Raw genomic sequence first — 17,124 nt, 5'->3', positions numbered from 1 at the left:
TGAATAAATGAAAGTTCATTTCAGTTCAGTTGCTCAGTTGTGTCTGACTCTTTGCGGCCCCATGGACTGCAGCACATGAGACCTCCCTGTCCATCACCAACTCCCAGAGTTTACGCAAACTCATGTCCATTGATGTGGTGATGCCATCCAGCCGTCTCATCCTCTGTCATCCCCTTCTCCTCCCACCTTCAGTCTTGCCCAGCATCAGGGTCTTTTCCATTGAGTCAGTTCTTCGCATCAGATGGCCAAAGTATAGGAGTTTCAGCTTCAGCATCAGTCCTTCCAATGAATATTCAGGGTTGATTTCCTTTAGGGTGGACTGGTTGGATCTCCTTGCAGTCCAGGGAAGTCTCAAGAGTCTTCTCCGACACCACAGTTCAAAAGCATCATTTCTTCAGTGCTCAGCTTTCTTTATAGTCCAGCTCTCACATCCATGCATGACTACTGGAAAAACCATAGCTTTGACTAGACAAACCTTTGTTGGCAAAGTAATGTCTCTGCTTTTTAATAAGCTGTCTAGGTTGGTCATAACTTTTCTTCCAAGGAGCAAGCGTCTTTTAATTTCATGGCTGCAATCACCATCTGCAGTGATTTTGGAGCCCCCCAAAATGAAGTCTGCCACTGTTTCCACTATTTCCTCATCTATTTGCCATGAAGTGATGGGACCAGATGCCATGATCTTAGTTTTCTGAATGTTGAGTTTTAAGCCAACTTTTTCACTCTCTTTCACTTTCATCAGGAGGTTCTTTAGTAGTTCTTCGCTTTCTGCCATAAGGGTAGTGTCATCTGCATATCTGAGGTTATTGACATTTCTCCCAGCAATCTTGATTCCAGCTGGTTCTTCATCCAGTCCAGCATTTCGTGTGATGTACTCTGCATATAAGTTAAATAAGCAGGGTGACAATATATGGGCTTGACGTATTCCTTTCCCAATTTGGCACCAATCTGTTGTTCCTTGTCCAGTTCTAACTGTTGCTTCTTGACCTGCATACAGACTTCTCAGGAGGCAGGTCAGGTGGTCTGGTATTCCCATCTCTTTCAGATTTTTTCACAGTTTGTTGTTATGCACACAGTCAAAGGCTTTGGCATAGTCAATAAAGCAGAAATGGATGTTTTTCTGGAGCTCTCTTGCTTTTTTGATAAGCCAGCGGATGTTGGCAATTTGATCTCTGGTTCCTCTGCCTTTTCTAAAACCAACTTGAACATCTGGAAGTTGACGGTTCACATATTGTTGAAGCCTGGCTTGGAGAATTTTGAGCATTACTTTGCTAGCGTGTGAGATGATGCAGTTGTGCGATAGTTTGAGCATTCTTTGGCATTGCCTTTCTTTGGGACTGGAATGAAAACTGACCTTTTCCAATCCTGTGGCCACTGCTGAGTTTTCCACATTTGCTGACATACTGAGTGTAGCACTTTCACAGCATCATTTGTTAGGATTTGAAATAGCTAAACTGTAATTCTGTCACCTCCATTAGCTTTTTTCGTAGTGATGCTTCCTAAGGCCCACTTGACTTCACATTCCAGAATGTCTGGCTCTAGGTGAGTGAGCACACCATCGTGGTTATCTGGGTCATGAAGATCTTTTTTTAATAGTTCTTCTGTGTATTCTTGCCACCTCTTCTTAATATCTTCTGCTTCTGTTAGATTCATACCATTTCTGTCCTATATTGAGCCCATCTTTGCATGAACAGTTCCCCTGGTATCTCTAATTTTCTTGAAGAGATCTCTAGTCTTTCCCATTGTATTGTTTTCCTTTATTTCTTTGCACTGATCACTGAGGAAGGCTTTCTCATCTTTCATTGCTATTCTTTGGAACTCTGCGCTCAAATGGGTATATCTTTCCTTTTCTCCTTTGCCTTTTGCTTCTCTTCTTTTCACAGCTATTTGTAAGGCCTCCTCAGGCAACCATTTTGCCTTTTTGCATTTCTTTTTCTTGGAGATGATCTTGATCCCTGTCTCCTGTACAGTGTCATGAACCTCTGTCCATAGTTCTTCAGGCAGTCTTGTCTACCAAATCTAATCCCTTGAGTCTATTTGTCACTCCCACTGTACAGACATAAGGGATTTGATTTAAGTCATACCTGAATAGTCTAGTGGTGTTCCCTACTTTCTTCAATTTAAGTCTGAATTTGGCAATAAGGAGTTCATGATCTGAGCCACAGTCAGCTCCTGGTCTTGTTTTTGCTGACTGTATAGTGCTTCTCCATCTTTGGCTACAAAGAATGTAATCAATCTGATTTTGGTATTGACCATCTGGTGATGTCCATGTGTAGAGTCTTCTCTTGTGTTGTTGGAAGAGGGTGTTTGTTATGATCAGTGAATTCTCTATTAACCTTTGCCCTGATTGATTCCGTACTCCAAGGCCAAATTTGCCAGTTATTCCAGGTTATTTGCATTCCAGCCCCCTATAGTGAAAAGGACATCTTCTTTGGGTGTTAGTTCTAGAAGGTCTTGTAGGTCTTCATAGAACAATTCAACTTCAGTTTCTTCAGCGTTATTGGTCAGGGCATAGACTTGGATTACTCTGATACTGAATGGTTTGCCTGGGAAAAGAACAGAGATGATTTTGTCATTTTTGAGATTGCTTCCAAGTAGTGCATTTCAGACTCTTGTTGACTGTGATGGCAACTCCATTTCTTCTAAGGGATTCTTGCCAACAGTAGTAGATATAATGGTCATCTGAGTTAAATTCACTCACTCCAGTCCATTTTAGTTTGCGTATTCTTAAAATGTCAGTGTTAACTCTTGTCGTCTCCTGTATGACCACTTTCAATTTGCCTTGATTCATGGACCTAACATTCCAGGTTCCTATGCAATATTGCTCTTTACAGCATCAGACTTTATGTCCATCACCAGTCACATCCACAACTGGGTGGTGTTTTTGCTTTGGCTCTGTCTCTTCATTCTTTCTGGAGTTATTTCTCCACTGATCTCCAGTAGCATATTTGGCTCCTACCTACCAACCTGGGGAGTTCATCTTTCAGTGTCCATCTTTTTGCCTTTTCATACTGTTCATGGGGTTCTTAAGGCAGGAATACTGAAGTGGTTTGCCATTCCCTTCTGTGCACCATGTTTTGTCAGAACTCTCCACCATGACCTGTCCATCTTGGGTGGCCATACATGGCATGGATCATAGTTTCATTGAGTAAGACAAGGCTGTGGTCCATGTGATTAGATTGTTTAGTTTCTGTGACTTTGGTTTTCAGTCTGTCTGGCCTCTGATGGAGAAGGATAAGAGGCTTATAAACGAGAGTAGATCTTTCCTTTCTTTTCTTCCCTAACTCCAGTCCAATCTGATAAGGAGACAGACTACCCTGGCTAGGATTCAGAGTCATCTTTTTCTGCTCATTGTGTCACTTAGCTTAAATTAAGCATCAGAATAGAATCAGAGTCATGTTTACTTTTTAAGAACCACAGCTTGATGCTTAAGAACAGTGAAAAGAAATGCAAAGGATTTTCCACGTGACATACTCTTAAGTGAAACAGGTGTCATTTTGGGGGCTCCAGAGAGCTCTAGTACCATAGTCCTTTATGTCTCAGCACAGAAAAGAATTCAACAAGAGGCAAAGTAATAGGTAAAAAGTGATTTATTAGAATTGAGGATTACAGGGGGCGGTTGACAGATACCACATCTCCAAGAACCTTCTTGGCTATAATTTTATAATCATAGAAAAAGTGGGGAGGGGGAGACCTTCTTTGTCTTTCTGGAGTAGACATCATGCTTCCATCATCAGCTCCTCCTCTAGATTGAGCAGGAGAGTTTTCTTTTCCCTACATGGTCAAACTAGGTCCACAAATTATTGTTTTTTTGATGGGTGCAGAGAGCATGTCGTAGCTTACTGAGCTCACTGGGCAAGATGTAGGTCTCATGTCACCATTGTTTTAAAGTTTTGGGGCGTATTTCGTGCTCCTGTTGCATGGTTTTGTGGTTAAGCAAATGTACTTTCTTGAATAATCATAAACTTACAGGGGTCTACCATATTCTTTCTACTTACAGTCTCCTAGTGGGATTAACTATTTAATCACCTGCTTTGTCCCTTTACTCTGTCCCTATCATAAGGAAACTTCCAGGAAAGGATGTGGGATAAAGAAAGCTGACTTAGTCTGTTTTTGCTGCTATGACAAAAATATCATAGATTGGGTAGCTTATAAACAACAAACATTTATTTCTTCATTACAGTTCTGGAGACTGGGAAGTCCAAAATCATGGCACTGGCAGATTTGGTGCCTGGTGAGGGCCTACTTTCTCATAGATGGCTGTCATTTCACTATAACCTCATGTGGCAGGAGGGGCAAGGGGATCTCTCTGGAACTTCTTTTTATAAGAGTCTGTTTTATAATCCTGTTCGTGAAGGCCCTATCCTTATGACCTAAGTACTTCCCCAAATCCCTCCCTCCTAATACCATCACTTTGGTGGTTTGGATTTTAGCAAGTTGAATTTAGGAAGGACACAACATTCAATCCATAGCAGAAAATATCTTTTAAAAATACCCTTTAGTCATTGACTATTTGTTGAGAAGGTATGACATACTAAGCAACAGATATATGATTAAAAAATAAACCAGACACAGTCTCTTCCCTCATAGAGTGTATAGCATGGTGGAGAAATAGGACATTAATCAAGCATTCTCACAAAAAAAAAAAACAAAAAAATGTAATTGCAAAACTCTGATTCCTTGAAGGAGAAAAGAACATGGTTACTGTGAAGCCCACACCCCAGAGCTGACCTCTGGGGGGTAGATGTGAATGATAAGTAAGGATAATTAAGGGAGAAAAGCAGTGGTCCTGAGATGAAAATATCAGGAACATAAAAGAAATGTGTGTGAAGGAAAATAAATTTGAGTTTCCCTGGAAGGGGGAGTTGGGAGAGAGTGGCCTTTCATGGAGCTAAGGAAATTGTCTAGGGCAGACCATGTAAGTCTTTGTTGGCCATGAGAAAAATTTCAGCCCTTCTGAAAGTAAAGGCTTTGTGTGTTTAAAAGATGGTCTTCTCTGCCATGTGGAGAATGGATTATAGGAGGGCAGAGTGGAAAGCACGGAAACTACAAGGAAGCATTGCAGCCAAGAGGAAAGAGGGAAAGGGGGGGATGGTTGCAGGAATGGGTAGGTGTGAGAAAATTTGCAGCTGGGCTTTCCTCATTCCCTCCTAAAAGCTATACAGGAATGGTTAACAGCTCTACTGTCTGTCTTCAGTGTATCACAACTGCTGTCATTCTTGAAAATGTATATGTCTATCAAAATGCTGTTGTATAAAACTGGGATTTTGCTCCATCTCTGCATCATGAACAGCAAACTTATAGAACTTTCTCCTTAAGCAGCAGGAGAAGTTGAAAATATAAATGTGGCTTGGGTTTAGTTATGTCTTCTCTTCTCAACTAACAGGGAGCATTAGGTAGACTGTACTGATCACCTTGCTCAAACTGCAGCAGGATGCCACTCAGAGAAACCCAAGAATGCACTCATTTAGAAGTTTCCTTGGCCAGGAATCTCTTCACTAATCACATGTTTTTGATTTGCCACTCTAGCCCTAACAGGCAGCCATTCGTTCTCTTTGGTAATCATTCCACACGAGAAAACCTCAATGCTGGCAACTTTAACTTCCCTTCTGAAGGGCACCTAGTACGCAGCACTGGTCCCAGTGGGAGCTTTGCCAGACACATGGTGAGTGACTTGACTGCCTGGTGCTTAATTCGTTTTATTATCAATTGGGGAGGAGGGGAGCTAGATAAATGGAACCTTTCCAATTAGTGAATTGATTTAACCTTAAACTTGAAGTTATTTTGGTGTAAAAAGTGATTAAAAACTGTTTTTATATAAAAGTAGTAGATATGATTTGACAGCATATTTAATTTTAAAATATTTGAAAGGAAAGGGATAAAAAAATACAAGCCAAACTTTAAGATAGCTAATTAGTATCAATAGTAGAATAAGAATTTTAAATTAACTTGAAAATATTCATTCCAAGCCTAAGTTTATATCTTGACTATTACATTTCAAGTGCTGAGAGAGAACTATCACCTAGAAATCTATATCCAGTGAAAATCCCATTCAGTAATGAGGAGGTAATTAAGACATGCCCAGATGAAAGAAAATTTAAAAGAATGTTACCAGCAGACCTACCTTAAAAGAATGATTAAAGGGGGACTTCCTTGGTGGCCCAGTGGCTAAGACTCCACGCTCCCAATGCAGAGTGCTTGGGTTCGATTCCTGGTCAGGGAATTAGAGCCCACATGCTGCAACTCTGAGTTCGGATTCTGCAACTGAGAGTTCACAGGCCACATGTTGCAACTAAGATCCAGAGCAGCCAAATAAATACATAAAAATAAGTATTAAAAAAAATGACTAAAGGAAGTTTGGGTGAAATGAAGAAATGATTTAAATAGGAAGGACTTTTAGAACAATAAGGAGGATAAAAGTACATAGTGATGAAACCAGTACATTTTTTTGTATACTTTACAATAGTGAATTTTATCTCAAAAAATTACAAAAAAAGAAACCAGCCCCAGTGCACACTCACATTGTGGATGATATAGCCAGTGTTTTTAGGTCTTTATGACTCCAAAGCCAAAGGGATTTTGCTCATTAATTCAGTAATCCTCTTTGAATGTCTACTATGTTCTAGTCACTGTGCTAGGTTGAAGAAAATTTTATTCATGGTCTTTGCCTTGGAGGATCTCACAGACTAGTAGAAGAGTCAGTGAGGATTGCGCTCTGAAATGTTTGGAGCAATAATTTAGCCATCCATTATACACCTTAGAATGGCTAAAACCCTGACAACACCAAATGGTGGAGAGAATGGAGCTTCAGAAACTCTCATTCATTACTGGTGAGAATGCAAAATGGTGCAGCCACTTTGGAAGACAGTTTGGCAGTTTCTTACAAAATGGATCATAGTTTTAAAGAGTTAGTTATACTCCTTAATATTTACCAAAAGAGTTGAAAATTTATGTCCATGTAAAAAGCATCTACACAAGGAATTTATTTATAACATCACTTTTCACAATTGCCAAAACTTGGAAGCAGCCACGTTGTCCTTTAGTAGGTGAATGGATAAATAAAACTGGTAAATCTATATAGTGGACTGTGTTTCAGTGATAAAAAGAGCTATCAAGCCACAAAAAGACAAGCTGTTGGTGCTGCTGCTGCTTCGTCACTTCAGTTGTGTCCTGCTCTGTGTGACCTAAGGACTGTACCTGCCAGGCTCCTCTGTCCATGGGATTCTGCAGACCAGAGTACTAGAGCATATTGTCATGCCCTCCTCCAGGGTATCTTCCAGACCCGGGGACTGAACCCAGATTAGGGAAGCCCCACAAAAAGACATGGAGGGACCTAAAATGCATATTGCCAAGCTGAGGAAGCCAGGGACTTGCCTGGTAGTCCAGTGGTTAAGAATCTGCCTTGCGGGGGTGGGGTGGGGCCAAAAAAAAGAATCTGCCTTGCAATTCAGGGAACACCAGTTCAATCCCTGGTCTGGGAAATAAGATCCCACATGCCGTGCCACAGCTACTGAGCCTGCACATTCTGGAGCTTGTGTACCACTGCTAGAGAGCCTGAGTGATGCAACTAAGACCTGATCTAGTCAAATAAACAAATAAACATATATTTTTTAAAATGTTAAGCCAATCTGCAAAGGCTACATAGTGTATGATTTCCACTCTGTGACATTCTGGAAAAAGTGCAACAATGGAGACTGTACAGTAAAGGGAATTCCCTGATGGTCCATTGCTTAGGACTCTGCACTCTCTCTGCCAAGAGGCCAGGTTCAATGCCTGGACAGGAAACTAAGATCCCACAGGCCATGTGGTACAGCCAGAAAAAAAACCCAGTGGAGATAGTAAAAGATCAGTCATTGCCTGGGGTTTGGGAGGAAAGGAGTATAGGTGGATCACAGGGAATTTTTAGGGAAGTGAAATTATTCTGTATGATACTGAAATGATGAGCATGTCATTATACATTTGTCAAAATCCATAGAAACTACAGTACGAAGAATGAGCCCTAATATAAATGGTGGACTCTAGTTAATAATAATTTCTCAGGACTTCCCTGATGGTCCAGTGGCTGAGACGCCATGCTCCCAATCCAGGGGGCCAAATTCCCTAGTCAGGGAACTGGACTCCACATGCCACAACTAAAGATCCCATGTGCAGCAACTAAGATCCAGAACAGCCAGATGATAAATAAAAATAAATATTTAAAAATAACAATTTATCAATATTAGTTCATCAGTTATAACAAGTATAATATTATAAGACAAATAATAGGGGAAATTGTGGAGGCAGGGAGAAGGAGAGAAGGTAATATGGGAATTCTCTTTACTCTTGGATCAGTCTGTCTTTAAACCTAAAAGTGCTCTAAAAAATAGTTTATTAAAACAAACATTTAGCAGATTATTTACACAACTTTTTATAATAATTGGAGTGCTTTATTATACAAATATGAAAACATAATGAAGTCAAGGAACTTACTTGAGAGCTGGTCCTGGGACGGTGGGGGCCCTAGTTATGAACTTTCATCTTCATTCAGCTCTGTTCCAAGGTGACATACTTATCTTTTCCATTTCTGTGCTATTTGTGAATAATTTACAAATTATATAGGTGATAGTAAATCTGCAAATTCAGATTATCTGAGCACTTTTACATTATACATGCAGATCCTATTGTACCAATTTCCTTTTTAGTGTAAACATCAATAAAAATTTTTTGCAGTATAGTCAGTTTACAGTAGTGTTAGTTTCAGGTGTACAGCACAGTGATTCAGTTATACACACATACACACACATATATATGTTCTTCAGATTCTTTTCCCTTATAGGTTATTATATTTTGTAATATTGGCTATGCTATACAGTAGGTCCTTGTTATCTGTTCTATATTAGTAATGGGTATATGTTCATCCCAACCTCCTAATTTGTCCCTCCTCCCATCCCCCTTTCCTCTTTGGTGACCATACATTTGTTTTCTATGCCTGTTGGTCTCTTACCGTTTGCAAAGTAAGTTTATTTGTATTTTTTTCTTTTTTTGGTTCCACATATAAGTGATAATATATGATATTTATCTTTCTCTGGCTTACTTCACTTACTGTGATAATCTCTAGGTCCATCCATGTTGCTGCAAATGGCATTATTTCATGCTTTTTTGGCTGAGTAATAGCCCATTATGTATATATGTACCACGTCTTCTTTATCTATTCATCTGTTGATAGACATTTGTGTTGTTTCAATGTCTTAGCTATTGTCAAGAATCCTGCAGTGAACATTGGGGTGCATGTATCTTTTCCAGTTAGGATTTTCTCTGGATGTGTGCCCAGGAGTACAGGATCATATGGTAGCTCTATTTGTAGTTTTTTGAGGAGCCTCCATACTGTTCTCCATAGTGGCTGCACCAGTTTATATTCCAACCAATGATGTAGCAGGGTTCCATTTTCTCCATAGCCTCTCCAGCATTTATTATTTGTAGACTTTTGATGATAGCCATTCTGATCAATGTGAGGTGATACCTCATTGTAGTTTTGATTTGTATTTTTGTAATTAAACATGTTTAGCATCTTTTCACGTGCCTTTGGCCATCTGTATGTCTTCTTTGAAGAAATTTTTTCATTATTTAAATCTTCTGCCCATTTTTTTCATTGAGTTGTTTGTTTTTTTGATATTGATCTGTATGAGCTGTTTGTATATTTTGGAGATTAATCTATTGTCAGTTGCATTTAAATAAATTTGAGGTTAATATATGCTTACATAAATTTCTGACATCATGTAAGGAAGCAGGTTTGAAATACATGGCACCTTTAAAAAAAGCCTTTAGTAAAAAAAAAAAAAGGCTTTAGTTAGGGAAAATTTGGAAATCCAAGGAACATGTTGGAAATAAGCCTGTAACCAACAATTAGAATTATGTACATGATTTTTCATTTAGATTCATGAATATGTTGATCATATATACACTATGGTATGATTTAGATTAGTCAGAATTAAGTCTTAATTTCAAATCTATAACTTGGATTACAGAAAAATGCCATTATTTTCTCTTGTGACTTAAACAGTGGAGTGAAATAGAAGGAATGGGTATTTGTGTTCTATTTAGCTATTTTTAATATACTGTACTAATTTCCTTTCCTTTAGTTCTTGTGGTAGCATTTTTGCATTTTGAACCTACCATCCTAGGAACCCTGATGAGATGTTGGATTTTCAAAGGAGAAAAGGTCATCCATTTCCATCTGTATAAATGAACAACTAAGCAGGGAACAAAAATAAGAATTTAAAAATCTAGAGAACTTATTTTCTCTCCTGGAAGGCCTGTGTACAAAGATGAAATACAGATGAAGGTGGGGACCTGGGTATCACCTCCTTTCCTGAGTTTGTAGCTGCCCCTCCACATCTACATATCATTGTCAACCAAGGTCCTCACTGTGAAAGGTCTGGACTAAATATTAATGACAGTCAAAAAACCTAAGCACATTTCGTCTTCTTTTCCTTCTAAATTGTTAATTTGGCATCCTGGGCTGACCCAACAGCAGCCTCACAAAATAGCCTAAGTTAACACACAAAATATATCTTTGGGAAAGCAACAGTTAAAGGTGACCTTTTCCCCTATGCCTTTCAGTTCAGTTCAGTCACTCAGTCGTGTCCGACTCTTTGCGACCCCATGGACTGCAGCACACCAGGCTTCCCTGTCAAATCACCAACTCCTGGAGCCTACTCAAACTTAGGTCCATTGCGTCGGATGCCTTTAAAAAATAATAAATCAGCTGTTGGTAAAATAAAATGGATTTCCATTAATTATACTCTTTTAAAAGTCCCTCCCCTTTTTTTACTTTTTTTCCTGACATCCAGGTAGTACAGTGTGTTTCACCAAAGGGACCCCTGGCTTGTTCAAGAACATACTTTTTTGGAGCTACTCATGTTCCTTACTTGGGTAAGTCCGTGTAAGTTGTCTCATCAGCTTTCCTATTCTCCCATGAACTAGAGATGGACTCAGGATTTACTCCTTTCCTCAGAAACACATTTTATAGCCTCTAATTCCCTCTCTGGTTACAAGTGGAGAGTTGTGCCTAACATGTTTCACAAAGAGTGTATTTCAATGGAGGAATAATTATCAGCTCAGTATATATTAGGTCTAATTATATGTAAGACCATGTAATTGGTATCAGAGGGAAGGCAAAGATGAGTCAGCTGCAGTTGCAGATAGGAGATATGGGCTGCAGGGGGAGCTTGGATGACTCAGCCAGGTGCCTGTTATTCTTGTGAGAAAAGTGAGGAAGAGCCACAGTAGAAGGGTATCCATATCTGGGAACATTGACAGGAGCAAGTGTCAATGCTCTTGAAAGGCTAGGCTTACTGAGGCTGTCCTCCTTGCTGGGCTAACCAGAAGCTACAAGACATCCAAAGAGACATGGAGAAGAATAAATGAGGATCCCGGCACTGTTCCACAGAGGAGAGTACATTAGAAACCAGGTTTTTCTCCTGAGAGTTATGATGTAAGCTGGGAAATTCTGAACATAACATGACTTCAGTTGAATTAAGGAGATGAAAATAAGAGGTAGAACTGAGCCTGTTTACTTATACCTTCTTTTTTAAAAAATTAAATATAGAGGCAGAAACTTTCTGAAGCCAGAGATTCCACATGTCTTCTTTGGTGTTTAGTGGTGATGCTGAGTGTGTTGTCAAGATCATTGTCCAGGATAAAGGTCTAGGAGGATATTCACAGAAGCTCGGTTTCACTATTATTTGTACTTATACAGTATTTAACTCAAAAGAAAAAAAATACAGTCCTTGGCATCTCCTTCAAAATAGGAAATTCTAGTCTCCTTGTAAAGTGTCTGCATTTCCTGTAATCTTCTCACATTTGTAATAAATGGTCCTCTTTCACAGGAGATGACAACAAACTGTCCAAGAAAACTGAACAAATGTAAGTCTTCATTTCTATTACACTTTTTCTTTCTGAGTTATTATTCAGAAGTTGAGACCATCACATCTACCTCCTTTTGAGATTGACATTGGGTGGGACATTTTCTTTAAGACTGAGCAGAGCTGTGTGGTCTCCCAAGATGTCTCAGCCCCTGTCTCTCATCTTGGAGTCTAGGCTAGAGACTCTGCCAGGTTTGCCATCTGTTCCTCTCTCCAGAACTCAGAGACTTCCTACCTGCACATCCATGCATTTAAATACCATAACTCTTCTTTTTTTCTTTTTTTAAAATGAAGAACCAGACTTCCTTCTTTCTTTTTTTTTTTTTTTTTGGCTTCACTGGGTCTTTGTCTGTATAAAGAATGAGCTTTCTCTAGTTGTGGTAAGCAGGAGAGTTACTCTTGCAATGTATGGGCTTCTCCTTGTTGTGGCTTCTCTTGTTGCAGAGCTTGGGCTATAGGGTGCATGGGCTTCATTAGTTGTGGCTCATGGGCTCAGTAGCTGACGTGCATAGACTTCGTGCTTCATGACATGTGGGATCTTCCCGGACCAGGAATTGAACCTGTGTCCCCTGCATTGGCAGGTGGTTTCCTAGCCACTGAATCACCAGGGAAGTCCCACATAACTCTTCTTAATATGTTTTCTATGTACTTCATTTCATATTAGGGATGTTCTAAAAAATAAAACATCTTGAAACCCACTGCTAGAATCTGTGTGAAACCATATCTTATCTGAGAGGTATTTCCTCTGAATCTGACACACAGACTTATGAACCAGAACTAAGATCTCAACTCAGGTCATGCAGCCTTAGAAAGGTCCTAGTGTTGACTTCCGCACCCTCCTACCCCACACCCCCATCACTATAGCAGGAAACCAAAAATAGGAAGTAAACTCATTAATACTTATAGTAGTCTACTTGGGTTACCCTAACAAAATACTGTCAATGGGGTCACACAGAGTCGGACATGACTGAAGTGATTTAGCAGCAGCAGCAGCAGCAACAAAACACCACAGCCTGGGTGGCTTATACAACAGAATTTATTTTCTCACATTCTGGGGGCTAGAAGTCAAACATCTCAGTAGCAGCAGAGCTGGATTCTGGTGAGGCTTCTCTCCTTGAGTCGCAGACCACCACCTTCTCATGTGTCCTCACATAGCCTTTCTTCTGTGCTCACATGTAGAGAGAGAAAAGCCTCTGGTATCTTTTCCTCTTATCAGGACACCAATCCTATTGGATTAGGGCCCCACCCTTATGACTGCCTTTACCTTTACCTGTTAACTTTACCTTTTAAAGACCCAGCCCTACCTGCAAACATTGAGGGTTAGGGCTTTCCTATGGATTTTGGAAGGACATAATCAGTCCATAATAATTCAGGAATCTCTGAGTTCCATAAAGGATTTTCATTCAGAAATACAAACATTAAATAGAGTTCTGTTATTACCTAATTAGATATCCTGGCATAAACTAGTTAGGTCTCTGCTTCCCAAAGGTAGGGGACAGACCACAGAGAATCATTTAAGGATCTTTTTAAAAAGATATGTTTCCCAGGCTGTAGTAGTTCTCAAAACCACTAAATCAGACTTTCTAGAGTAGGATCCATATGGCTCTGTTCAAAACATATAAAGTAATATAGTCACACTAGAAAATTTGCAATAAAGGAGAAAAAATAAGATTAGCCATAATTCCTCCTCTTTGACACTGCCTATTAGTATCTTAATGGATATCTTTTTGTTGTTTTTTAATTATACATACAGGTTTTGTGTAGCTGCAGTTACAGTATGTATAGTTTTTTGTGTGGGTTTTCTTTATTTTAGCAGCAAGTCAACCACATTCTCATATGTTGATGGATATGTATTGTCTTGCTTTGTACCTGCTTGTATTTCCATGCCAGTTGTGCTTAACCATTGCCCTGGATCCTCATTCTGGACCCTTAGACATCTTGCCTAAACCAAATCCATTGGTACTGTACTTCAGAGACGGATGTTGAGTGGTGCTTGGGCCTACATCAGGTGATTGTTAAGTCACAGGGCTAGTGGAACTGGGGCCTAATGGAGTCCTAGTGAAGGCAGTAGCAGCACTATCCAGGCATAGAGCAGGCCCTTCCCTAATCATGGGTCTCTGGACTCCTGTCCAGGCCTTTTTATGAGTCAGAAGCCAGGAAGCTTTGTATTGAACTCTTGCCTGAGGGTCTGTATAGGAGAAAGCCAGGCAGGGTGTCAGCCTGACTAATGGTATGGAGCGTTGTTTGAAGTCAGCTGGGTGAGGAAGAGAGGGATTGTATATTTTTGGCCTCTATAAATCTTTGCCCTTAGAGTTGAGATGTGGAGGCTTCTTGTCATATCTGAAAGTGACCAAGCTCTTGGACAGTGTCCCTGCCGGACACCTTCCTTACCAGGACGTACCCCCCTGCTGTAGCCTAGTCAATAATCTTCAGGATATGTTGAACCTTGGAGCTGTCATTTTGTTATGTGTTGTTTCTCATTTTCTTCTACCCAACTCCAGTCTCTTATCTGCAATGAAAAGGTGTGGTGGTGGAAGCCAAGAAGGAAATTGGCAGTGTGGTGTGGCGCAACGGAAAAGCACAAGGCTAAGAGCAGACCTGAGTTCAATTGTGTGATTTTCTATGGCTTTGGACAACTTATTTCACGACTATAGGCCCTACTTGTTTTGTCTGTAAGATGAGAATGACCAAATCATTTCTCTGATTCTCCCTGCTATCAAACTCCCTCCTTTTGCCTTCCTTTACCTGTTATAGGATTCTCAGGCTTAAACATAGGCATATTCTTAGGTAAGACAGTTATTTGCCAGACACCTCCCTTACATTTTGAGGCCTTGTGAGTGAGTCCCTTTTCTCTGCAGGTAGTGGTGGTGGTTTAGTCGCTAAGTTGTATCTGACACTTTGGATCCCACGGACTGTAGCCTGCCAGGCTCCTCTGTCCATGGATTTCCCAGGCAAGAATACTAGAGTGGGTTGCTGTTTTCTTCTCCAGGAGATCTTCCTGACCCAGGGATCAAATTTGGGTCTCCTGCATTGCAGATGGCACTGAGCCACCAGGGAAGCACCCTTCTCTCTGTAATTATCCTAATAAGACCCTGGGTCTCCTCCTGAGGCAATGGTTCTCAACCAAGGGCAATTTTACTGCACCACTCCCACTAGTCCCTTCCCAACCCCCACCCCCAGGGATATTTGGCAGTGTCTGGAAACAGTTTTGGATGTCACAACTGAGGGTACTACTGAAAGGCCAGGAATGCTTCTGAATATCCTGTAATACACAGGGCAGACCTCCCAGCAAAGAATTGTTGTTTCGTTGGTAAGTTGTGTCCAACTCTTTGTGACCTCGTGAACTTGACTGTCTTGGCCAACAAAGAATCAGCTGGCCCAAAATGCAGATTGAAAAACCCTACCCATTAGGGAACCAGATTGGGATTTTCTAGAGATCTTCATGGCATTCTCCATCTGGCAAAGAAAACACCCTTCTTCTAATGGCTTTGGGAAGTGCAAAGTCAGATAAGAAGAGCAAGATTAGGCAGGGCCAGGGGGTCCTTCCCCTTGTCAGGTGTGATTCTTTCCTTGGTCCTTGTCTTGTCACAGTAAAAGAATTAAAACGACAGACTATAAAGCTCACACAGGCAGCATTTATTAAACAGGCGACATGAAAAATACACTCCCCAAGATGTGAGAGCAGACCTACCCCAAAGGAGTGGGTCCCACACCATTTTAGGTTTTTCATGTCCTTGTTCCCCACCCCCAAGCAGTGTGGAGTCTGATTTGTTTTGCTTCATGTCAGTCAGGGCTTGTATCCAGGACCAACTAGGGAAGGGTGCATGTTGGGCATGTTTTTCCCACCAAAGCTCCTTGCTATAGATTTTCCTTTTGTTCTATTTTTCGCAGGCTTTTTAAATTCTGTTTTTCATGGGCTTTTAAATTTCTTTATCTGCCTTTTAGTGCCACTTTTTTTATCACCATTTTGGACTCTTTACCTAACACCCTCAGAAGCATTCTCTGTTCTCTAAATCTGATATTTAGAAAGCGGTTTACAGCTGTTGTTGTTCAGTCACTAAGTCATTTCCGATTCTTTTCGACCCAGTGGATGGCAGCACGCCAGGCTTCCCTGTCCATCACCATCTCCTAGAGTTTGCTAAAACTCCTGTCCATTGAGTCAGAGATGCCATCCAGCCTGTTAATTTGCATTTAAATAGAGGCTGTCTTCTCAGTGGGATAATCTCTTTTGTCCCCTGAGGGCTCCTACCCTGAGGTTCCAGTAGCTACCAGCCCTTAGCAGGGGAGGAGACTACTTGAAGGTGTGGTGTGGTTGGTTCCTGGAGAAGCAGCAATTCTGTGTCTTGACACCTTTCAGGTCCTCTGAGGATCAGAGTACTCATATAGTTTTTGTCAACTAAAAAAAGATGCACAATGTGAGAGCTGTGAGTTAAGTTTCATTTGAGGCAAAATGAGGACTGCAGCCCAAGAGACAGCAGCTCAGATAGTTCTGAGAGATTGCTCCAATTTGCCAGTGGGGGAAGGTCAATGTATATAATTTTTGTGAAGGATGAGTTCAGTGCAATCAAGCTAACTTTACAGAAGATTTTCTGCTAGTCACCAGAATCTGATGTCACCTTGAAGGGATTTAGTACTTTTCTAGATGTGAGGAGAGGCAAGGATTGGGATCAGTTCCTGAAAACACCAAACTATCTAAAGACCTGTTCCACCAATTTCCTTGGAGCAGAGTGCCTCACCTCCGTGCTGGACGGCCTTCTGGGCATGTCAAAGGTAACAGCTGCAGCAGCACAGGGTTCAGTCTCCGAAGAGACAGATGGCATATGCCCTTGGCCATTTGTAGTTGACATTTTCTTCTGTTGAATCACAAACAGGGAGGATTGGTCTTTTGAGCAGAATTAAGACAAGCTGGTTCTCAGAGTGAAGTAAATCAGAAAGAGAAAAACCAATATCGTATATTAACCCATATATATGAAATCTAGAAAGACGATAGTGATGAACCTCTATTTTCAGGGCAGCACAGGAGACACAGACATACAGAACAGACTTACTGACACGGGGCAGGGTGGGGAGTGGGCAGTAGGGAGAAAGTAGAGGGTGGGAGGAATGGAGACAGTAACATGGAAGCATATGCACTACCATGCGTAAAATAGACAGCCAGTGGGAATTTGCTGTATGATTCAGGGAATTCATTCCGGGGCTCTGGAACAACCTAGAGGGGTAGGGG

General features: G+C 40.7%; 1 protein-coding gene across 3 annotated transcripts in view; it reads left to right on the top strand.

Annotated features, from left to right (window-relative positions):
• Nucleotides 1–17,124, top strand: part of DNAAF9 (dynein axonemal assembly factor 9) — a 177,668-nt gene that overhangs the window by 77,090 nt on the left and 83,454 nt on the right. For 2 of the 3 annotated variants that reach the window (XM_020882894.2, XM_020882893.2), the window contains exons 10-12: nucleotides 5,527–5,662; nucleotides 10,827–10,908; nucleotides 11,865–11,901. In XM_020882894.2, the coding sequence (XP_020738553.2) occupies nucleotides 5,527–5,662; nucleotides 10,827–10,908; nucleotides 11,865–11,901 (255 nt within the window). The remainder of the gene's footprint in view (nucleotides 1–5,526; nucleotides 5,663–10,826; nucleotides 10,909–11,864; nucleotides 11,902–17,124) is intronic. The other variant, XM_070472353.1, reaches the window with a different exon arrangement.

The sequence above is a fragment of the Odocoileus virginianus genome, chromosome 9 (assembly GCF_023699985.2).
Source record: "Odocoileus virginianus isolate 20LAN1187 ecotype Illinois chromosome 9, Ovbor_1.2, whole genome shotgun sequence".
NCBI classification, from domain to species: Eukaryota; Metazoa; Chordata; class Mammalia; order Artiodactyla; family Cervidae; genus Odocoileus; species Odocoileus virginianus.
Note: the sequence above shows the minus strand (reverse complement) of the source record. Positions and strands in the feature narration are given on the sequence as shown.